The 23,956-nt window shown below is 46.0% G+C and overlaps 1 protein-coding gene across 2 annotated transcripts; it reads right to left on the bottom strand.

Moving 5' to 3' along the window:
* Positions 1-144: 144 nt before the first annotated feature.
* LOC144612519 (uncharacterized) lies at positions 145-23,956 on the bottom strand. Of its 2 annotated transcripts, none has more exons than XM_078432107.1 (4): positions 23,865-23,956; positions 22,132-22,365; positions 20,916-20,938; positions 145-225 (listed from the first exon to the last, which is right to left on the bottom strand). In XM_078432107.1, exons 1-4 carry the CDS (start codon positions 23,901-23,903, stop codon positions 174-176), a joined length of 348 nt encoding a protein of 115 aa, XP_078288233.1. In that variant the 5' UTR covers positions 23,904-23,956; the 3' UTR covers positions 145-173. The 2 variants fall into 2 exon arrangements, with proteins under 2 accessions (XP_078288233.1, XP_078288234.1); XM_078432108.1 differs by lacking the exon at positions 145-225 and adding an exon at positions 13,054-13,769.

The raw sequence follows: 23,956 nt of genomic DNA, 5'->3' as shown, positions 1-23,956 counted from the left end.
CCGGGGTCGGTGTGGCCCGTCCCTTCCTCTCCACAGACTCTGCGGCGACTCCCAGACCCCAGCCCTCACTCCCCGCCACCTCCAACTCCCAGTAATGTCTCCCCGATGTGAATCTCTTCCCGGTGTCAGGGAGACTCCTCCGGGTCCCGGTCCGTCTCACCCTCTTCCGATCCTCAGACACCTCGAGCAGCGGATGCGCTGTTTCCACATCCAGGGTGACGGAGACTGGGGGAGAAGCAGAGAATCAGAGAGTCCCCGGCGGTCGGGGGGAGACTCGGGCAGCGCGGCCCCGGTACCGGGGGAGAGGCCGCTCGGCCTCAGGGACAGGCGGGCGGACAACTGAAACCCTGCCCGGGGTTTCACCCACAACCACATCGGGTGGACAACAGACATCTCCCCAGGAGTTTTTATCCGGGGATGGAGAGGTGAATTTCGTGAGGTGGGGAGGGTGGACGGGGAGGACGAGTGCGGAGAGTGAGGAGGATTGGGAGATTGCGGTGGTGAAGGCGAAACGAAGGGAGGGGGGGTACTCACATATGGAGGCAGATCGGAGCAAGAGGATATTGAGGTTAGCGGTAATTTGAGGTTGTTAAAGAGGAGGCAGAGGTGTGTGGTGGGGTCGTCATGATCACAGTGAAAGGGGTTAGACACGAGGGGCCAGATTACCTGCTCCTCTGTTGTTTGTGACAGAGGGAAGGGTGGGTTTGTTAGTCAACTGGAGTGGGTGCAAAAGGATTTACATCATCAGGTCTGAAGGGCTGTGTTATCAGGTGAAGTTGGACAGTCAGAAGGTCATAATGTCATAAGTGAAAGTATTAGAATTATGCCATTCTGCCCATCAAGTCCACTCCACCATTCAATCATGGCTGATCTATCTCTCCCTCCTAACCCCATTCTCCTGCTTTCTCCCCATAACCTCTGACACCTGTACTAATCAAGAATCCAGTTGTCTCTGCCTTAAAAATATCCACCGACTTGGCCTCCACAGCCACCTGTGGCAATGAATTCCACAAATTCACCACCCTCTGATTAAAAACATTTCCCCTCATCTCCTTCCGATAAGAACATCCTTTAATTCTGAGGCTATGTCCTCCAGTCCTAGACTCTCTCACTAATGGAAAAATCCTCTCCACGTCCATTCTATCCAAGCCTTTCTCTATTCTGTATTTTTCAATGAGGTCCCCCCTCATTCTTCTAAACTCCAGCGAGTACAGGCCCAATGCCGACAAAAGCTCATCGTAGGTTAATCTACTCATTCCTGGAACAGGCTATTCAGACTGGGACATTTTTTCTTGGGAGCCTGTCAGAGTGACATTATGGATGTGTATAAGATGCACAGATAAGGTGATTCGCCACAATACTTTACCCAAGGTCGGAGAGTCTAAACCTCAAGCGCATCAGTTTAAGATGAGAGTGGAAACAATGAAAAGGACCTGAGGAGCAGGTTTTTCAGTCAGTGGGTAGTGTAGATGTGGAACGATCTGACAGAGGAAGTGGTCGAGGAAGGTACAATTACAACAGTTCACGGAGAATTAGGTAGATACGTGGATAAGGTAGACTTGGAAGGATATGAGCCAGACTCAGGCAAGTGGGGCTAGCTTGGTTGGGCAACGTGGTTGGCATGGTCGAGTCGAGTCAAAGGTCCTGTTGCTGTGCTACAAAACTCTCTGACTCTGTGATGCTTCCCAGCAGATGAGCTTGGTGGGAGATCAAATCTTCAATTTCCCTTCAGTCCAAAATATAATTAACCTTTGCATCTAAGTATTACTTAAAGATAGACACAATTGAAGGTAGACACAAAATGCTGGAGTAACTCAGAGGGACAAGCAGCATCTCTGGAGAGAAGGAATGTGTGATGTTTTAGTTCGAGACCCTTCTTCAGACAGAAGAAAAGTCTCGACCCGAAAAGTCACCCATACCTTCTCTACAGTGATGCTGCCTGTCTCGCCGAGTTATTCCAGAATTTTGTGCCTTCCTTCGATTTAAACACGCGTCTGCAGTTCCTTCGTACACCTATTACTTAAAGGTGTCAGGAACAAGAACAATGGAAAAGGTATAAGCTTTACCTTGCTTGAAGTCATCAGATGTTTGTTTAAATGCTGTGTTCAATGAAACAGGGCAATGAAACTTTTCAATTGGTAAGGCAACGTCTACCACCGACAATGGTTTGGCTTCATCACGAACCCTGCGAATATTTAACAGCTGTTTATCAACTGAGCATCAGAAATGTTTTGAGTTGTTCCACAAAAACTTATAATGTTTCCATCAAGAGCATGTCCTACCTTCGCTTGCGACCGGCTTCCTCCTGAAAGAAATAAAACACAAATCTCAATTGACTGAGATGTTCCGTCTTCGTCCTGACAGCGGGGATTTCTCCACATTTCTACAACCCTCTGATAATTCCCATTTCCCAACTCTTATCACCGCTGTCATGCAGACAGAAAGCGGACATTGCCGTCGAGACGTAGAACGATGGGGAAAAGCACAAGGAATGTTCATGAGAATGACGCCATAACTGAGAGGATGGAACTCAATGCAAAGACTGGGCAGGTCGTGGGAGTTTATCAGGGGAAGATGTCAGGAATGATGAGATAAGATTTAAGTTTATCGGTGGATTTAAATGGGTGAGGATGAAATAATATCTCTAATCGATGGGAGAGCAAAAATCTAACCTGAAATGTAACGCGGTCTTTAACAAATACCGAAAGGAATGCAGTCATGAGAACACCGACCTCACTTGCATTGGAGGGACTCAAGCCAACAGCAGAAATAATTTAAGGGCAAGTGGGATAATCACGTGAGCACTCCTGGAATTCGGGGTATTGTTACTGAGTGCGGTGAGTAGATTGGAGGGATTTTGAATGGAGCAGAAATCTTGACTGGATAGGATGGGCTGAATGGCCTGTCTATGATGTAGAATGGGAAGTCATTCTATGGTGAACAATGGTGGGTAAAACAAACAGAGCAAATTCCCCCAAGGTGACCGCCCACTGCTGATGGGAACCGGATGTAGATGATCAATCTGCTGTGTGCGCCACGTCCTAGATTTCAATGTTAATCCCCACACTGTGGTCATGGCTGATTTAGCCCAGGACTGAACTCCTCTGTTTGTCCCATTCCCTTTGATTTCAGTTCCCCGAATATTCAAAAATGTATCTTCCTCTGGTATAAATACTTTTAACAGGTTAAACCTCACAGAGTCTATAGGTTGGAGAGTCCCAGAGATTTACTGCCCTCTGTCCATTCGTGGTCCTTGGCTTCAGATTAGGATCACCCGTCGTAGTTGTGAACTCCACAGAATACAAACACCTCTCTACATTCTGGCCAGGCAGTCCTGAGATCCCGCAGATTATGCGGGAGGCCAATTAGTTTGGGAACAACTACAACTGGAACAGATGAAACATTTACTCAGTTCTGAATTACTGGTAAAGGCAGCATTTATTTCAGAAACATCCCCCACCATTTTGTGACTGTGCACTTTCACTTCGCCAGATTGTAGTGTAACCCCTCATCTTCAGAAACACCACATTGTCCTTTTGATCCATCTGCTGCTGCAACTTAAAGAGTTCCTCCTGAATGGAATTTAAATTCTCTTCAATTTCTCGAAGATTTTTCTCCATTGCATTTAGAATCTTCTTCTCTTCCTCCCGGATATCTGCCAGTCCTCGCTGCTCTTTCTCAGTGAGAATCTGGTGCAGTTCAGCAAACTGGGATTTGATCTTAGACTGAAGGTTGTGTGACTGTTCCTGTGAAATGAAAGGTGAAGATCAATATTTCATCAATATCTCAAAGTGTGGAGTCATGCATTTTGGTGGTAGGAATAAAGGGATAGATCAATAGTAAGGAAAGCAAACTCTGTGCCAGCATTTATTTCAAGAGGGCTTGTATACAAAAGCAGGGATGTGATGTTGAGGCTCCATACGGCGCTGGTAAGGCCGCATTTGTAATATTGTGAGCAATTTTGGGCACCATATCTGTGGAAACATGTGCTGGCTCTGGAGAGGGTCCAGAGGAGGTTTACAAGAATGATCCCAGGAATGAGTGGGTTAACCTATGATGAGCGTTTGTTAGCACTGGGCCAGTACTCGCTGGAGTTTCAGAGAATGAGGGGGACCTAATTAAAAAATACAGAATAGTGAAAGGCTTGGATAGAGTGGTTGTGGAGAGGATGTTTCCACTAGTGGGAGAATCCAGGACTCAAAGTCAATAGCCTCAGAATTAAAGGACGCTAATTTAGGAAGATGAAGAGAAATTTCTTTGGTCAGAGGGTGGTGAATCTGTGGATTTTTTTTTGCCACAGAAGGCTATGGATATTTTTATGGCAAAGATAGATTCTTGATTAGTACAGGTTTCAGAGATTATGGTGAGAAGGCAGGAGAATAGTGTAAGGAGGGAGAGATAGGTCAGCCATTATTGAATGGCGGCGTATATGCGATGGGCGAAATGGCCTCATTCTACTCCTATTCCTTATGACTTTAATTCCCTGCTGCCTATTCCTTTTCACGTACCCATTAATTCTCATTCATCCGCCCACCACCCACCTCCGCAGGAATAATTTACAGTCACCGATTGACCTTTGAACCAGCATGTATTGGGCACCAAAGATACTAGAGGTGCAAGATAGACCACCCGACACGTAAAACCGTAGTTGGTTATGGGTAAATTTCAGCGCCATTTTAGTAAACAGATTCTGTGTGCCAGACTGGGCTGTGTTCACAACTCTCTGCGATTTGTTCGTATATAAAATGTTTGCAAACAATTATTTTTGTTCTTCTTCTTGGATAAGTTGATGGTTGACACCTATGACTATTTCTTGACGAGTTGCTGCTTCATGGTCTTTAAAATATGATGTTACTGATTGAATATTTGCACTAGAGATCCACTCTATCTGTATCAGGCCAATTGATCATATTTAATGAACTGTTCTTCTTTGCATTCTCTGTTAATTTTATTTTCACCTCCACGAGCTGTATCTCTTTTTGCTTTATTTTAGAAAGTCATGGAAGCAGAGATTTGGCATTTGCAAACAATAGAACTCGACTGTATCCACAATATAATCGAAAAGACATTTAACTTTATAATTAGAGCCAAGAAAATTTGAATTGGTAAATTGATTAGTTAAAAATCCTTGACAGCCACTAAAATGACCAATGCTGCCTGATGTGGTACAGAGCACTAATCCAATTCAAATAGACACAGTGGTGGAGTAAGTCACCGGGTCAGGCAGCATCTCTGGAGAAAAAAGATGGGTGATGTTTCATGTTGGGACCCTTCTTCAGACAAAGGAGGGAAGGTGGAGTGCTGGTATAAATCAGGACATGATCATTTCATTGGTTAGCTGATATGCGAAACAGTGCAACCCTGTATATCTTGCACACAAAATGATGTAAAACTTACCATGAATGACAGAAATAAAAGGTGTTATCCTTGTTTTATGAAATTCATTTTTGAATTATGTAAAATTGAAGGGGGTGCAATATCCTGCTAACCCACAAATGTATCATTATGAGATATTCACATTTTAAAAATCCACTAATCACAACAAAACCTAGAAGGTGCCGATGTTATTTGACCAACTTATCGGTTAAATTTAAATATGATTTTTTTACAGGTTGTAGGATTGTGGGTAAGTATTGTGTCAATGCCTGTAACACATTTTTTTCACAAAACTGAGGGTTAGCACTATATTGCACCGACCCCCTCAATTATATGTTAAATTCAAAACTAAACTATGGTGGTAATGTACATTATTCATGTCTAAAGCTAGCACTTCTGTATAAGTGTAGGTATGTATGCATTACATTTTATTACACTAATGTAGAATGAAAATAATGGGAAAATGGGAAAATGGAGATAAGACTTTTCTTTGCCTTCCATCACAGCGAGGGTGTGCCTGGAGCAATCACTGTGATGGCTGTTTGTGTTAAATTGTAATTGTGTGTCTTGTGTTCTTTATTGTCTACTGCCGGACCCTGACGTGAGAGGACGCTGGCGCTATTTGTTCACCGCTTCTCCGTCAGGACAATTCGTTTGTTTGTTTTTATGTCTTGACTGTTTTGTAAAGCGTCTTTGAGCATTTGGAAAAGCGCGATAAAAAATAAATGTTTATTATTATTATTATAAATATCTTAATATGTGTTCATAGTTATTTTATTCACAATATTAGGATTTCTGGTTTGATGTTTGATGTCACTGATTGCGAATGTGTACGGGAAGGCCCTAATGAAATGTATGTGAGAGAACAGTGATCATGATAAAGAGAACCATGCGCTGAGAAGTGTTGTGAATGACTGATTTTATATTTGTATATATATTTGTATATATTGGGTACAGAGAAAAAAAAAAGAGAGAGAGAGAGAGAGAGAGAGAGAGAGAGAGAGAGAGAGAGAGAGAGAGAGAGAGAGAGAGAGAGAGAGAGAGAGAGAGAGAGAGAGAGAGAGAGAGAGAGAGAGAGAGAGAGAGAGAGAGAGAGAGAGAGAGAGAGAGAGAGAGAGAGAGAGAGAGAGAGAGAGAGAGAGAGAGAGAGAGAGAGAGAGAGAGAGAGAGAGAGAGAGAGAGAGATTGAAAGTAAAAAGGTTGCCAAACAAATAATTAGAGGAAATCACTAGAAAGTAACTAGACATATATCTATGTATATATATATATACCATAAAGTTTGAATCCTTATGTTTTATGTACATCATTTGAAAACTAAGATGAAAATAGAAATAGAGCGTTGCTTTAAATCAAAGTTGCTTCTGATCCACGAGAAGGAACTTTGAGATCTATTTACCTCCATCTTGCCTCTCACACACAAACAAACACACATTCATATCTATACATATATATATATATATATATATATATATATGTTAAATTTGTGCTGAGTGTGTGTTTGAGCAATACAAGGGAAACTGCACAAAAGAGGGGACTGGGGAGGAAGGATGGGAGGGACATGGGCAGAAACAGTAAGAAAATAAAACCAGAGAAATTTAGCAGGGGGAAAACATTTAAAAATAAAAATAACAATAAAATGTGGGTAGATAGATGAGATATTTTCTGCACTTTGATGGGATCATCACACATACTGTTCCCCCACAACACTGATTACACAGCGAGAGGTGGGTTTTGCTTACTAAAATGATGTTACGTACTACACTTCAGTGGACGCAATTTCGACGGAGTGGTTCATTTTGCTCCTCTAGTATCTTTGTTGGGGACGTGGAAGGAATCCGCCGCGGTCACAGGGAGAAGGCGTAAACCACACGGGCAGCGCCCGAGGTCAGGATCGAACCCGGTCACCAGAACTAGGAGGCAGCAGCACCCCTTGTGTCACTGCGCTGCCCTGTTATTACACGCGTCACAGGGATCAAACCTGCACAAGATCAGGAAATCGAAACTTAAAAGCCTCACCAGAACTCCAGAAATCTTCTCTTTCTGTTGCTGCTCCATTTGCTGGATCTCTGATTTATATTTTGTGAGAGACTGGATGGAAGTTTTCACCTGATCCTGGAATTGTGTTTGGGAATCAGAAAATTAAATGGTTGAACAGTAGAAATGGAATTAAACAATGATGCGATTAAAATCGGTTTGCTTTTACCTTGTGGTTTTCAACAGCTTCTTTAACCGCCATGAAGCTGAGAGACTTGTGTTCCCGCCCAGCTGCACAAACCACACAGATCAGCTTCTTATCAGTTTCACAAAACAGCTTCAGTTCTTCCTGATGTTCCTCGCAGTGAGGTTTAATTACCTTCTCTGGAATTATTTCCCGATTCTGGCTCAGTGTTTGAGTTTTCTCAGTCAGTCTCGCCAAGGCCCGATTCACCCTAAGGGCGCGGTCTGTAAACTCCTCTCTACATTCCGGGCAGGAGTTTCTCCCCTCCCGGTCCCAACTCTGTGTGATACAGGAGCGGCAGAAGTTGTGCCCACAGTCCAGTGTAACCGGATCGGTGAAGAATTCCAGGCAGATGGGACAAACTATCTCCTCCGTTAAACTCTCGACCTGGGCTTTCGAAGCCATTTTTACTCCGCCACTTCCTGGTTCAAAACGCGTTCCCTTTGGCTCAGCTGCTGAATCCATGCAGTATCGGGGCACGGCTGAGGGGAGGCGGAGCTCAGCCCCGTCAATCACAGCCCTGATCAGTAAGTGGATGCTATTTGATACAAGCTGCCTGTAAATTTCATTCCCTTAAACTAAATACATCAGTGTTTCCCATCGTGAATTGTTCATTATATTAGGCTGCACAATGATATTATATCCACGGCAAACACTGTTATTTCATTTAACAGTCTCATGTGCAAACTTGAATTCAACTCAATGAGCCAATTATACTCTATTGTCACATGAACCAAGGGACAGTGAAATGCTTTGGTTTTGCTTGCAATCCAGTAAAATACAGACCTCCCCCAGGCAGTGCAGAGAGAGTCGCCACGTTTCTGGGGCCGACAAAATTGCGGGATATTTCCCGCAGCGGCGAACCAGGTGCCGCCGCACGAGGCAGCAGGCGCCCCCGCGCCGCCCCCCTTCCCACTCGGCACTGATTTTTGCACAGTTGGGGCAAATTTCAAAGGTCATGTTTTATCACACAGGGTGGTGGGTGCCTGGAACGTGCTGCTGGAGTGGTGGCATTGCATAGTCTGATCTGGGCTGAAGGGACTGATCTAGTTCTTTGTGGCCATCAACTAAACCGACAGGTTCATTACAGCTCCCATTCCCAGCTTCTCCCCCACAACCATTAGGTTCTTGGACCGACCTGCAGTGCCCGCGTTTGGCCCATATCCCTCCAAACCTGCCCTATCCATGTATCTGTCCAACTACTTCGTAAACGTTGTGATAGTCTCTGCCCAACTACCTCCTGCAGCAGCTCGTTCCATATACCCAGCACCCATATTGTGTTACATAGAAACATAGAAAATACGTGCAGGAGTAGGCCATTCGGCCCTTCGAGCCTGCACCGCCATTCAATATGATCATGGCTGACCATCCAGCTCAGTAGCCTCTACCTGCCTTCTCTCCATACCCCCTGATCTCTTTAGCAAAAAGAACCACATCTAACTCCCTCTTAAATATAGCCAATGAACTGGCCTCAACTCTGTGGCAGAAAATTCCACAGACTCACCACTCAGGTTCCTATTAATCTTTCCACCCTCACCTTAAACTTATGTCCTCTGGTTCTCGATTCCTCTACTCTTGGCAAGAGACTGTACATCTTCCCGATCTGTTCCTCTCGTGGTTTTTTAGTCCTCTCTAAGGTCATTCCTCATCCTCCTGCGCACCAAGGTAGAGAGTTCCAGCCTGCTCAACCTCTCCTGATAGCTCGGGCCCTTGAGTCCTGGCAACATCCTCGTAAAACCTCTTTCCCTCTGATTATGCGCACTCATTATTGCAATAACAGGACGTTGCATTGTCGATAAACCGCCGTTCATCACAGATGGGGATGTTTAGAATTGCACAACGCTCAGGTTTGTTGACTTCCCGTCAGCGTCTGAAGCAATTGAAGCCTGATTGGGGCAGGCACTCCACCAGCAGGCGCAGTGGAGGACAAGCCCATGTCAGCATTAAACACGCTGAAGTGGAAATGGCGAAGGGCATCAGGCTCCTTGGCGTAAATATCATCAACGATCTATGGCGGACCAACCACACTGCAGACACAGCCAAGACGCCGCACCGACACCTGTACTTCATCAGTGGACTGAGGCAATTCGGCATGTCGCCAAACATTTGGTCAGGACAAGACAGTCTGAGCTATAGGCAGAGATTGAGTAGGTTGGGACTCTATTCCTTGGAGTGCAGGAGGATGAAGGGTATCCTTATAGAGCTCTATAAGGTCATGAGAGGAATAAATTGGGTGAACAGGGTCTCTTGTCCAGAGTAGGTGATTCGAGGACCAGACGACTTAGGTTTAAGGTGAAGGGGAAAAGATTTAATAAGAACCTGAGCGGTAACTTTTTGGCACAATGAGTGGTGGATTTGTGGAACAAACTGCCTGAGGATGTGGTTGAGGCAGGGACTATCCCATCATTTAAGGAGCAGTTAGACAGGTACTTGGATGGGCCAGGTTTGGAGGGATATGGACCAAAAGCTGGGACTAGTGTAGCTGGAACATGTTGGCTGCTGTCTTACTCTATCATTCTATTACTCTGGCATACCTCCAAGATTCACCATAAAATGCGCACTGTCTGTTTGCGTCACAGCTTGGTTTGGGAAAAGAGCGCAAGAAATTTCAGAGAATTGTGGATGAAGCCCTGACCAGACTCCATCTGCACTTATTTCTGTCTCGGAGAAGCAGACAACATAATCAAATACGTCCCACCCCGGCCATTCCCGTTTTTCCCTGCTCTTGTTGGGCAGAAGGTACAGAACCTTGGAAGGGCGCACTGCCAGTCTCAGGGGCAGCCTGCTCCCCTCTGTTATCGGGCTTCTGAACGGTCTTTCCATCAGCTGGTCATTAGGTGTTGATGGGTCTGTTCTTGTGCTGCACTGGTCTGTGTCTTGTTTTCTCTGTTGCGTGGTAGTTGAAGGTTATTTTTCTAACGAGAGAGAAGTTTACAGTGGACCTTACTTTACTTTAGACATACAGCATGGAAACAGGCCCATCGATCACCAATTCACTCCTTTTCTCGAGAGATGCTGTCAGACCCGTTGAATTCCTGCAGCTTTTTGTGTCTGTCATCAATTCACACTTATTCTCTGTTGTCCCATTTTCCCATCTACTCCCCACACACTTGGTGCTTTTACACAAGGCCAATAAACATACAAACCGGCATGTCCTTTGATTGTGGGAGGAAACCAGAACACCCGGAGGAAATCCACGAGGCCACAAGGAGAACGTGCAAACTTAGAACAGTCAGCAGCTGAGGTCAGGATCGAACCCGGGTCCCTGGCCTTGAGACAGCGGCTCTTCCCGCTGCTCCACAATACCTCAGAAATATTAAGCCTTCTCTTTCCAAATACCCCATACTGCCGCCAAGGCTTTCCGTTTTTTCTCTTGGCAGTTTATGGGCAGATTCACATTCCAATCGCCCATTGAACTGGAAAAACTAAAATAAAAACCCAGATGCTGAAAATCCAAAATGAAGACGCACAGTAAGATGCAAGAAATACTCAGAAGGTTGGTTAACGTTTGTAGAGAAAGAAACGGAATTAATGACTCAGGTTGAACACCATTGGTCATCAGTATTTGATTTGGAATGTAAGGTCTGTTTCACCTTGTTGTTGCTGCCTGACCTGCTGAGTATTTGGGGCCATTTTTGCTTCTATTGCACATTTTAAAGCCTCAACGTTTTAAGCCATGCATTTGGTTTGGGCTTCGGGTGTGGTAACAGGTGACAAAAGTCACTTATTAAACCAGATTCCCGCTGTTTCTGCAATTGTCAAAGTGAATTCTCAAAGTTACAGCTGGTCTGTGGTCGCACCGCGTGGCGTTGCTGCCATCTAGTGGCAGAACCAAGATGTGCAAACAGTCCTGTTCCCGATTAACAGAACACGGTTTGGTGCAGAGATACAGCACGGAAACAGGCCTTTCGGCCCCCCGAAGATAGACACAAAAAGCTGAAGTAGGTCAGCGGGTCAGGCAGCATCTCTGGTGAACAGGATTAGGAGACGTTTCGGGTCGAGACCCTTCTTCTGATTGGGAAAGTGAAACGAGATATATCGACAGTGGTACAAAGATTTTCAACAAACGAAAGAAAGATATGTGAACAAATAATGATGATAAACGAAGCAGGCCATTGTTGGCTGTGAGCTCGGTGAAAACGAGTTACAGGCAATGAAACTCACCAGGACGACAGTGAAACTAGTACAACGACCAGGGTGGGGGAGGAACTGAATCCACGACCACCATCGATCACCCGTTCACACCAGTTCTATGTTATCCCACTTTCTCATTCACTCTCTATACACCAGGGGCTACTTCACAGGGGCCAACTAACGTACAAACCCGCACGTCTTTGGGATGTGGGAGAAAAGCGGAGCAACTAGAGGAAACAGAGATTAACTTGGCATTGTACTGTTCCGCGTTCTATGTGGGCCGAAGAGACTGTTCTAGTTCTACATGGCCATCAACACCGAGAGACCCATTGTATCTCCCACTCCCAACATTCAGCTTTATTCTTCTGCCTTCCAGTAATTTCCGATTTCATTCCTCTCTCCTATTTACACATCCAGAGTCAGACCTTTCCCGCCCTCTTCCGAACGACATCAACACAAATTCATTCACTCTGATATAACAGACCTGTAGCTCTTGGAAATCCTCCTTCAGACCAAACAAGGGTCCCGACCCTGAAACGTGGTCTGTCCATTTCCATCCACAGATGCTGCCTGGCCCGCTGAGTTCCACCAGCACTTTGTTGATTTTTTTCCCCCGCACCCCGGCGGCATGGTAGCGCAGCGGTAGAGTTGCTGCTTTACAGCGAATGCAGCGCCGGAGACTCAGGTTCGATCCTGACTACGGGTGCTGCACTGTAAGGAGTTTGTACGTTCTCCCCGTGACCTGCGTGGGTTTTCTCCGAGATCTTCGGTTTCCTCCCACACTCCAAAGACGTACAGGTATGTAGGTTAATTGGCTGGGTAAATGTAAAAACAATTTTTTTTTTAAATTGTCCCTAGTGGGTGTAGGATAGTGTTGATGTGCGGGGATCACTGGGCGGCACGGCCTGTTTCCGGCTGTATATATATGATATGATATGATATGATACCCCCATTATACTTCCGCAGATTTCTTGTATCTACCATTTCCAATATTCACTTTGCTTTCGCTCACTGGACGGAATTTCCGATGTCATCCCCCCCCCCTCCTGTCTCCACCTGCCCTCCCCCACCCCCCCCCCCCCCCATAATCGCCTTTACGCCGCTGTTGAAGTCCACACCAACACCGCTGGTGCAGCGTTGTGACTCGGGGTGAGTTTAGGACCCGCCGCCCGCGGCTGCTGCTGAACCCGCAGAGCCCGCGGGAAGGGACATTGTTTCAATCTTTATATTATCACAAAAGTGTTTCTGTTCCGATGATGGACGCGGTTAACGCGTTAAAATGAACGGATCCACAGCTCTGATTCCACTTGCTCTTTATTTCTCTCTTCCCACATTTACATCCCCCCTGGTTTTATTTCCGCGCTCACTGGGGTTTTTTACGACGCGGAATTTGGGGATTAAATGGGAGCAGTTCAGCGCCGACCTGTTGTCCACCGGGTTTCTGCCCCACAGCCCCTGAGCCCCGCTCCTGACGCCGGTCCCGGGACCCGACCCTTTTACACACCCGGAGCGGAACCGGAGCAGATTCTCAGCCACTCGTCTCTATCCCGAGTCGCGAAGAAAGGATAAAGTTTCCCCGTGAATTTATTCCCAGTGAAGGTGTGGAGATGGTACTTGGTGCCCGCGTCGTAAAATGAAACTGTCCCGGACTCGTAACTGAGATAAACTCCCACCCTCCCGGGGATGGGACGGGCGGGGAGAGGGGATCGAGGGGAGGTGAGTGCTTCAAACGTGTCACCCCCCCCCCCCCACCAGATGCTCCAGACTCCATTCTCCGGGGTCAGTGTGACCGGTCCCTTCCTCTCCACAGACTCTGCGGCGACTCCCAGTCTCCAGCCCTCACTCCCCGCCACCTCCACCTCCCAGTAATGTCTCCCCGATGTGAACCCCTCCGATCCCAGCACACACACACAAGGCCGGACTGTAAACCTCTTCCCGGTGTCAGGTAGACTCCTCCGGGTCTCGGTCCATCTCACCCTCTTCCGATCCTCAGACACCTCGAGCCACGGACCCGCTGTTTCCACATCCAGGGGGACGGAGACTGGGGGGAGAAGCAGAGAGTCTGAGATTTAGGTTTTACTGGACCCAGCAGATTGGCTGAGAAGCTGCTGGAACTGGGGCTTAGCACCCCTCTGTGTGCCTGGGTCCTGGACTTTCTCACCGCCAGGCCCCAAGTGGTCAGTATGGGGGAACACACATTTAGCTCCCTCACCCTGAACATAGGATCCCCTCAGGGTTGCGTCCTTAGCCCCCTACTGTATTCCCTGTACACACATGACTGTGGGGCCAGGTTAAGCTCATACCCCATCATCAAGTTTGCTGATGACACTGTGGTGGTGGGCCGGATCTCCGACAATGATGAGAAGGCCGACCGGGAGGAGGTGGCTGATCTGGCACTCTGGTGTTGGAACAATAGCCTCCTCTTGAATGTCACTAAACCTAAAGAGCTGATTATGGACTTTAGAAGGGCCCAACATCCAAGGACGTACACGCCACTGGAGATAAATGCGTCTACTGTGGATAGGGTGAGCAGTTTTAAATACTTGGGAGTCCGCATCACAGAGGATCTGACATGGGCAACGCACATTGCAGCACTGGTGGGTAAGGCAAAGCAGCGCCTTTACCACCTTAGACAGCTGAGGAAATTCAGAGTGTCTCTGAGAATCCTTCAGTGCTTCTACTCTGGGGCTGTAGAGAGCATCCTGTCCGGTAACATTACAGTCTGGTTTGGGAACAGCTCTGCCCAGGACAGGATGGCCCTGCAGAGAGTAGTGCGTTCGGCAGAACGCACAATGGGAACTACACTCGCCCCCCTGCAGGACCTATACATCAGGAGGTGTAGATCGAGAGCAAGCAAGATTATGAGGGACCCCTACCACCCCAGCAATGGACTGTTCCAGCTGCTACGGTCAGGCAAACACAGCAGAGATCGGCGTTGCAACCTTTGCTGTTTATGTTATATGATCATAGCTTGGATGTGAATGTTGGAGGTGTGATTAGTATGTTTGGGGAGGAAGCACAAATTGTGGATCGTGGGGAAGGTTGTCAAAGTCTGCAGCAGAATGTAGGGTAATTATCTAAACCTTATTTGCATGCAGGGATATCAAATCACGAGAGTGCAGGTTTATATTGAGAGCAAAGAATTTAAAAGTATATCTGAGATTTAGGTTTTACTAGACCAAGTGGACCCGCTGGGCCAAACCTCTTCTGCATTGGTGCAGCACCCTCTCCTCCCCCCTCCCTCCCTCACTCTCCCCCCCTCTCTCCCTCTCTCTACCCTACCCCCTAGGAGATAGATTTAAACTTTAAAATGTGGAATAACTTAAAAATCATAACACCGATTTCAATGAAACTTCTTCCATTAGCACCAAAGGGATGACGGTGAGTAACGTGGGCTTCAAATCGTGATGCTATCGTGTACCGTTTTGGCTGTAGTTCCAGAACAAACAAACGAGAGGTTTAGTACATAGATTTACACTGAGAGTGGGTGATATCTGGAACATGCTACAGAGGAGGTGGTGGAGTGAGATATCATCAATATATTGGAGGTACTTAAATAGGTGATGTGCAGAAGAATGCCGATGGAATGTGGGCAAATCGATTCGTATAGCTGGGGAAAAGACGGCCATGGACACGATGGGCCGAAGGGCCAGACTCTGTAATGTACAACCACGGCTCTCAGCTCCAAGAGCACTGAATGACTGAGTCTCCACAGCCACCGGTGCAGGGTCGTTCCCCAGTCTCTGCGTGCAGTAATGTCTCCTTATCTCTGTGCTACACGGTGCAGCCCACATTCTGAGAGAGTGCCCGCTCTCCAGACCCCTCTGACAGGGGAACCATCCTCCCTGCATCCAGCCCACTGAGCCCTGTAAGAACTCTGTGTTTCACTTAGATCCCCTCTAATACACTGAAACACTCAAGTACACAGGCCTAGTCTACTCAATCTCACCCCACACATCAAACACATTGTCCTAGGTACAAGTATTGTTAATCTTTGCTGCATTCCCTCTGTGTCAAGTCTGTCAATTTATCGGTGCACAGGAGGAAAGGAACACAAGAAAACAGGAGCAGGATTAGGACCCACTCCTCAGGCTTGCCCCTCCATTCAATGTGATCATGGCTGATCTAAGCTGGCACCAATTCCTCTTCTGTGTGAGTTCCCCATAATCTTATATTTTCGATCTATCAAATATTTATTTGTAGCCAAATTGCACGTATCCAACATCTCAGCTTTTTACCACCACCCTGGGCACAACATGCCAGATATTCACTGCCCTCCGAGAGATGCAACTTCTACACACCGCATGGGAGGTCGCTCTGGAAGGTTGGATCTCATAGAATCCGGGGTGAACTAGCGGATGGAACACAACATTACCTAAAGGTCGCAGACAGAGGATGTTGGTAGAGGGTTGATTTTCAGACTGGAAACAGAGCCCACTGTTGTTCATTATTTATATGCACGATTGGGTGTGTATGTAGGCTGCACGGTTCGTCAGTTTGCAGATGGAAGTAAAATTGGTGACATTGTGGAGAGTGAAGAATGTTACCTGGGAGTAAATGGGATCCCTGTGAACTGGGCCAATGTGCTCAGGAACGGCAGGTGGGATTTATTCATGTGAAGGTGAGGCGATGCACTTTGCTGAGATAAACCAGGGCAGGACATACACAGTAAACGGGGAGCTTTATAGAACGGAGAGATGTCGGGGTGCAGGTACACAGTGCCATGGAAGATGCAACGGTGACGGGCAGGGAGGTGAAGAATGTGTTTGTCGCTCATGCTTTCACAGGTCAGGATATTAAATACAGCGTTTGACACAATGAAGTTGTTTGTAAATTGGAGAGGGTGCAAAAGGGTTTACGCCAATATCATCAGGTCTGAAGGGAGACGTTGGACAGGCAGGGACATTTGTCTTTGGAGCCCATCAGGGTGCTTTAAGAGTTGTGTATAAGATCTATATAATGTGCACAGATAAGGTGAATAGCCACAGTATTTTAGCCAAAGGTAGGAGAGTCTAAACCTAGAGTGCATCAGTTCAAGGTGAGAGTGGAAACAGTAAAAAGGAGCAGCTTTTTCAGTCAATGCGTTGTGTAAGTATGGAACGAACTGACAGATGAAATGGTGGAGGGAGGTACAATGACGACCATTTACAGACAGTTTGGTGGATACGTGGATAAGAAAGACGGAAGAATATGTGTCAGACTCAGGCAAGTGGGACAAGCTCGGTTGGGCAACTTGGTTGGCATGGTCGTGTCGAGTCAAAGGGCCTGTTTCTGTGTGACACAACTCTCTGACTTTGTGATGCTTTTCTGCAGCTATGTTTGGTGGTAGATCAAATCTTCAATTTCCCTTCAGTCCAAAATACCATTAATGCTTGCATCTACGCATTACTTAAAGATGTCAGAAACAAGAACAATGGAAAAGGTATAAGCTTTACGTTGCTTGATGGCATCAGATGCTTCAGCCAATACCGTGTTGTACAAAAAAGGAGTTTCAAACTTTTCAAGCAGCAAGTGACCATCTACCACCGACTGTGGTTTGGCTTCATCACCAACTCTGCAAATATTTAACAGCTGGTTATAAACTGGGCGTTATAAATAGATTGGGCTGTTCAACATAACAATAGACAATAGACAATATACAATAGGTGCAGCAGGAGGCCATTCGGCCCTTCGAGCCAGAACCTCCATTCAATGTGATCATGGCTGATCATTCTCAATCAGTACCCCTTTCCTGCCTTCTCCCCATACCCCCTGACTCCACTATCCTTAAGAGCTCTATCTAGCTCTCACTTGAATGCATCCAGAGAACTGGCCTCCACTGCCTTCTGAGGCAGAGAATTCCACAGATTTACAACTCTCTGACTGAAAAAGATTTCCCTCACCTCCGTCCTAAATGGCCTACCCTTATTCTTAAACTGTGGCCCCTGCTTCTGGACTCCCCCAACATTGGGAACATGTTTCCTGCCTCTAACGTGCCCAACCCCTTAATAATCTTATATGTTTCAATAAGATCCCCTTTCATCCTTCTAAATTCCAGTGTCTACAAGCCTAGTCGCTCTAATCTTTCAACATATGACAGTCACGCCATTCCGGGAATTAACCTAGTAAACCTACGCTGCACATCCTCAATAGCAAGAATATCTTTCCTCAAATTTGGAGAACAAAACTGCACACAGTACTCCAGGTTCGGTCTCACTAGGGCCCTGTACAACTGCAGAAGGACCTCTTTGCTGCTACATTCAACTCCTCTTGTTATGAAGGCCAACATTCCATTGGCTTTCTTCACTGCCTGCTGTACCTGCATGCTCCCTTTCAGTGACTGATGCACTAGGACACCCAGATCTCGTTGTACGTCCCCTTTTCCTAACTTGACACCATTCAGAAAATAATGTGCCTTCCTATTCTTACCACCAAAGTGAATAACCTCACACTTATCCACATTGAACTGCATCTGCCATGCATCCGCCCACTCACACAACCTGTCTAAGTCACCCTGCAACCTCATAGCATCTTCCTCACAGTTCACACTACCACCCAGCTTTGTATCATCTGCAAATTTGCTAATGGTACTTTTAATCCCTTCATCCAAGTCATTGATGTATATTGTAAATAGCTGCGGTCCCAGAACCGAGCCTTGTGGTACCCCACTAGTCACTGCCTGCCATTCTGAAAGGGACCCATTTATCCCCACTCTTTGCTTTCTGTCTGTCAACCAATTTTCTATCCATGTCAGTACCCTACCCCCAATACCATGTGCTCTAATTTTGCCTACTAATCTCCTATGTGGGACCTTGTCGAAGGCTTTCTGAAAGTCGAGGTACACCACATCCACCGGCTCTCCCCTGTCAATTTTCCTAGTTACATCCTCAAAGAATTCCAGAAGATTAGTCAAGCATGACTTCCCTTCGTAAATCCATGCTGACTCGGAACGATCCTGTTACTACTATCCAAAGGCTCCGCATTTTCGTCTTTTATAATCGACTCCAGCATCTTCCCCACCACTGATGTCAGACTAACTGGTCTATAATTTGCCGTTTTCTCTCTCCCTCTTTTCTTAAAAAGTGGGATAACATTAGCTACCCTCGAATCCACAGGAACTGATCCTGAATCTATAGAACATTGGAAAATGATCACCAATGCGTCCATAATTTCTAGCGCCACGTCCTTAAGTACCCTGGGATGCAGACCATCAGGCCCTGCTGATTTATCAGCCTTCAGTCCCATCAGTCCAATGTGGACTTTCTTCAGTTCCTCCGTCACCCTAGGAACTCTTGCCACGAGAACATCTGGGAGATTGCTTGTATCTTCCTTAGTGAAGACAGATCCAAAGTACCGGTTCAACTCGTCTGCCATTTCCTTGTTCCCCATAATAAATTCCCCTGCTTCTGTCTTCAAGGGACCCACATTTGCCTTGACTATTTTTTTCCTCTTTACATAACTAAGAAAGCTTTTACTATCCTCCTTTATATTATTGGCTAGTTTACCCTCGTACCTCATCATTTCTCCCCGTATTGCCTTCTTAGCTATCTTCTGTTGCGCTTTAAAAGAGACCCAATCCTCTGGCTTCCCAATCTTCTTTGCTATGTTATACCTCTTCTCTTTTATTTTTATGCTGTCCTTGACTTCCCTTTATATCTTACTCCCCTTAGAATCTTTCCTCCTCTTTAGGATAAATTGATCCTCCAATTTCTGCATTATTCCCAGGAATACCTGCCATTGCTGTTACACCGTCTTCCCTGCTAGGGCCTCCTTCCAGTCAATTTTGGCCAGCTCCTGCCTCATGCCTCTGTAATCCACTTTGCTACACTGTAATAATGACACTTGTGATTTTCCCTTCTCCCTCTCAATTTGTAGAGTATAACTTATTATATTGTGATCACTGCCTCCTAATGGCTCTTTTGCCTCGAGTCCCCTTATCAGATCAGGTTCATTACACAACACTAAATCCAGAATTGCCTTCTCCCTGGTAGGCTCCAGTTCAGTGGCGGCACGGTAGCGCAGCAGTAGAGTTGCTGCCTTACAGCGAATGCAGCGCCGGAGACTCAGGTTCGATCCTGTCTACGGGCGCAGTCTGTACGGAGTTTGTACGTTCTCCCCGTGACCTGCGTGGGTTTTCTCCGAGATCTTCAGTTTCCTCCCACACTCCAAAGACGTACATGTATGTAGGTTAATTGGCTGGGCAAATGTAAAAATTGTCCCTCGTGGGTGTAGGATATGTTAGTGTGCGGGATCGCTGGGCGGTGCGGACCCGGTGGGCCGAAGGGCCTGTTTCTGCGCTGTATCGCTAAATCTAAAATCTAAAGCTGTTTTAAGAATCTATCTCGGAGGCACTCCACAAACTCTCTTTCCTGGGGTCCATTGCCAACCTGATTTTCCCAGTCTACCTGCATGTTGAAATCTCCCATAACTACCGTAGCATTACATTTGCGACATGCCAATTTTAGCGCTTGATTCAACTTGCACCCTATGTCGAGGCTATTGTTTGGGGGCCTGTAGATAACTCCCATTAGGGTCTACTTACCCTTACAATTCCTCATTTCTATCCATACTGCTTCTACATCTCCTGATTCTATGTCACTCCTTGCAAGGGAGTGAATATCATTCCTTACCAACAGAGCGACCCCACCCCCTCTCCCCACCTGTTTGCCTTTTCTATACGTTGTGTACCCCTGAATATTCAGTTCCCAGCCCTGGTCCTCTTGTAGCCATGTCTCCGTGATTCCCACAACATCATACTTGCGAATGCCTAACTGAGCCTCAAGCTCATCGACTTTATTTTTTATACTTCGCGCATTTAAATACAACACTTTACCTTCGGTATTCACCTCCCCTCTCACACCTGTTACAATTTGCCCTGACCTTGCTCTCTTATCCCATCTAGAACTTCCCTTCCCATTTATTCAAGAGTCCTTTACAGTTTCTCATGTATTCGCTTCCCCTTTAACTCCATCTTCATATTCCCAATTTGTCAACCCCTCCCCCTCACTACTCAGTTTAAAGCCACACATGCAGCACCAGCAAACCTGCCTGCCAGAATGTTGGTCCCCCTGCTGTTAAGGTGCAATGTTACAATGAGGTGCAATGTTACAATGCTACAATGAGGTGCAATGTTACAATAAGGTGCAATGTTACAATAAGGTGCAATGTTACCAAACCTTACAATGTTTCCGTCAAGAGCATGTCCTACCTTCGCTTGCGACCAGCTTCCTCCTGAAAGAAATAAAACACAAATCTCAATTGACTGAGATGGACCGTCCTATTCCCGACAGCGGGAATTTGTCCACATTTCCACAACCCTCTGATAATTCCCATTCCCCAACTCTTATCACCGCTGTCATGCAGATAAAAAGCGGACATTGCCATCGAGACGTAGAACGAAGGGGGAAAGCATAAGGAATGTTCATGAGAATGACGCCATAACTGAGAGGATGGAACTCAATGCAAAGACTGGGCAGGTTGTGGGAGTTTATCTGGGGAAGATGTCAGGAATGATGAAATAATATTTACGTTTATCGGTGGATTTAAATGGGTGAGGATGAAATAATATCTCTAATCGATGGGAGAGCAAAAATCAAACCTGAAATGTAACGCGGTCTTTAACAAATACCGAAATGAATGCAGTCATGAGAACATGGACCTCACTTGCATTGGAGGGACTCAAGCCAACAGCAGAGATAATTTAAGGGCAAGTGGGATAATCACGTGAGCACTCCTGGAATTCGGGGTATTGTTACTGAGTGCGGTGAGTAGATGGGAGGGATTTTGAATGGAGCAGATATCTTGACTGGATAGGATGGGCTGAATGGCCTGTCTATGATGTAGAATGGGAAGTCATTCTATGGTGAACAAAGGTGGGTAAAACAAACAGAGCAAATTCCCCCAAGGTGACCGCCCACTGCTGATGGGAACCGGATGTAGATGATCAATCTGCTGTGTGCGCCACGTTCTAGATTTCAATGTTAATCCCCACACTGTGGTCATGGCTGATTTAGCTCAGGGCTGAACTCCTCCGCTTTGTCCCATTCCCTTTGATTTCAGTTCCCTGAACTTTCAAAAATGTATCTTCCTCTAGTATAAATACGTCTAACAGGTTAAACCTCTCAGAGTCTCTTGGTTGGAGAGTCCCAGAGATTTACTGCCCTCTGTCCATTCAGCGATCAGATATAGGATCACCCGTCGTAGTTTTAAACTCCACAAACACCTCTCTACATTCCGGCCAGGCAGTCCCGAGATCCCATAGATTATGCGGGAGACAATTTAGTTTGGGAACAACAACAGCTGGAACAAAAAGACCATTTACCCAGTTCTCCATTACTGGCAAAGGCAGCATTTATTTCTGAAATGTCACCACCATTTTGTGACTGTGCCCTTTCACTTCGCCAGAGTGTAGTGTCACCCCTCACCTTCAGAAACACCACATTGTCCTTTTGATCCATCTGTTGCTGCAACTTAAAGAGTTCCTCCTGAATAGATTTTAAATTCTCTTCGATCTCCCCAAGATTTTTCTTCATTGTTTTCAGAATCCTCTTCTCTTCCTCCCGGATATCTGCCAGTACACACTGCTCTTTCTCAGTGAGAATCTGGTGCAGTTCAGAAAACTGGGATGTGATCTTGGACTGAAGGTTGTGTGACTGTTCCTGTGAAATGAAAGGTGAAGATCAATATTTCATGTCACTGATTATGGTTCCTCACGTCTTTACTGGTGACATTTGGCCTGTGCATTTTTATTTGCTTTGGCAATTCAATAGTTTTTCTAAATGCTTCTAAAATATCGTGAGGGTAATCTTACAACCCATCAATCCTCTACCCCTAATGCAATTCCCAGCTGCCTATTCCTTCTCACGTGTCCATTAATTCCCATTTATCCATCCACCACCCCCTAGTGGGATGCCGCAAGGCTCATTGCTGGGACCGCAGTTATTTACAATATATATTAACGATTTAGACGAGGGAATTAAATGTAATATCTCTAAGTTTGCAGATGCCACAAAGCTGGGCGGCAGTGTGAGCTGCGAGGAGGATGTTGTGAGGCTGCATGGTGAGTTGGATAGGTTGGGTGAGTGGGCAGATGCATGGCAGATGCAGTAAAATATGGATAAATGTGACGTTATGAACTTTTGTGGCAAGAACATGAAGGCAGATTATTAGATTGGGTGTCCTTGTTCATCAGTCACTTAAAGTTAGGATGCAGGTACAGCAGGCAGTGAAAGTAAGCATGCAGGTAGAGCAGGCAGTGAAGAAACCTAATGGCATGTTGGCCTTCATTGTGAGAGGATTTGGGTTTTGGAGCAAGGAGGTCCTACTGCTGTTGAGACCACACCTGGAATATTGTGTGCAGTTTTGGTTTCCTAAATTAAGGAAGGACATTCTGGCTATTGATGGAGTGCAGTGTAGGTTCATCAGGTTAATTACCGGGATGGCAGGACTGACACATACTGAAAGAATTGGTCGACTGGGCTTGTATTCACTGGAATTTCGAAGGATGAGAGGGGATCTTATAGAAACATGTAAAATTCTTAAGGGGTTGGAGAGGTTAGATGTGGGGAAAAATGTTCCTGATGTTGGGGGAGTCCAGAACCAGGGGTTATAGTTAAAGAATAAGGGGTAGGTCATGATCATATTGAATGGTGGTGTTGGCTCGAAGGGCCAAATGGCCTACTCCTGCACCTATTTTTCTATTTTCTGTTTAGGACTGATATAATAATAATATATTCCTTTATTCGTCCCACACGGGTGAAATTTACAATGAGATGAGGACAATTTTTTCACCCAAAGAGTTGTGAATCTATGGAATTCTCTGCCTCGGAAAGAAGTGGAGGCCAATACGCTGGATGTTTTCAAGCGTTAGATGTAGCTATTTGGGCTCACGGAATCAAGGAATATGAGGAAAAAGCAGAAACGGGGATCTGAATTTGGATGATCAGCCATGATCATACTAAATGGCGGTGCTGGCTTGAAGGGCCGAATGGCCTACTCCTGCACCTATTGTCTCTGCAGCGCCCGAGGTCAGGATCGAACCCGGTCCCCAGAACTAGGAGACAGCAGCACTACTTGTGTCACTGCGCTGCCCTGTTATTATACACATCACAGGGATCAAACCTGCACAAGATCAGGAAATCGAAACGTAAAGCCTCACCAGAACTCCAGAAATCTTCTCTTTCTGTTGCTGCTCCATTTGCTGGATCCCTGATTTATCTTTTGTGAGACACTGGATGGAAGATTTCACCT

The sequence above is a fragment of the Rhinoraja longicauda genome, unplaced genomic scaffold, assembly GCF_053455715.1.
Source record: "Rhinoraja longicauda isolate Sanriku21f unplaced genomic scaffold, sRhiLon1.1 Scf000054, whole genome shotgun sequence".
NCBI lineage: Eukaryota > Metazoa > Chordata > Chondrichthyes > Rajiformes > Arhynchobatidae > Rhinoraja > Rhinoraja longicauda.
The sequence above is the reverse complement of the archived record's forward strand: the minus strand, read 5'-3'. Positions and strand labels throughout refer to the sequence as shown.

Coding starts and splice junctions, on each gene's coding strand:
- LOC144612519 (XM_078432107.1), bottom strand. CDS start 23,903: ATGGAGCAGCAACAGAAAGAGAAGATTTCTGGAGTTCTG. Junction 20,939..22,131: donor ACAATGTGGTGTTTCTGAAG/GTGAGGGGTGAC, acceptor TATTTCTTTCAG/GAGGAAGCTGGTCGCAAGCG. Junction 226..20,915: donor GAAGCTGGTCGCAAGCGAAG/GTAGGACATGCT, acceptor CTTCTCCCCCAG/TCTCCGTCACCCTGGATGTG.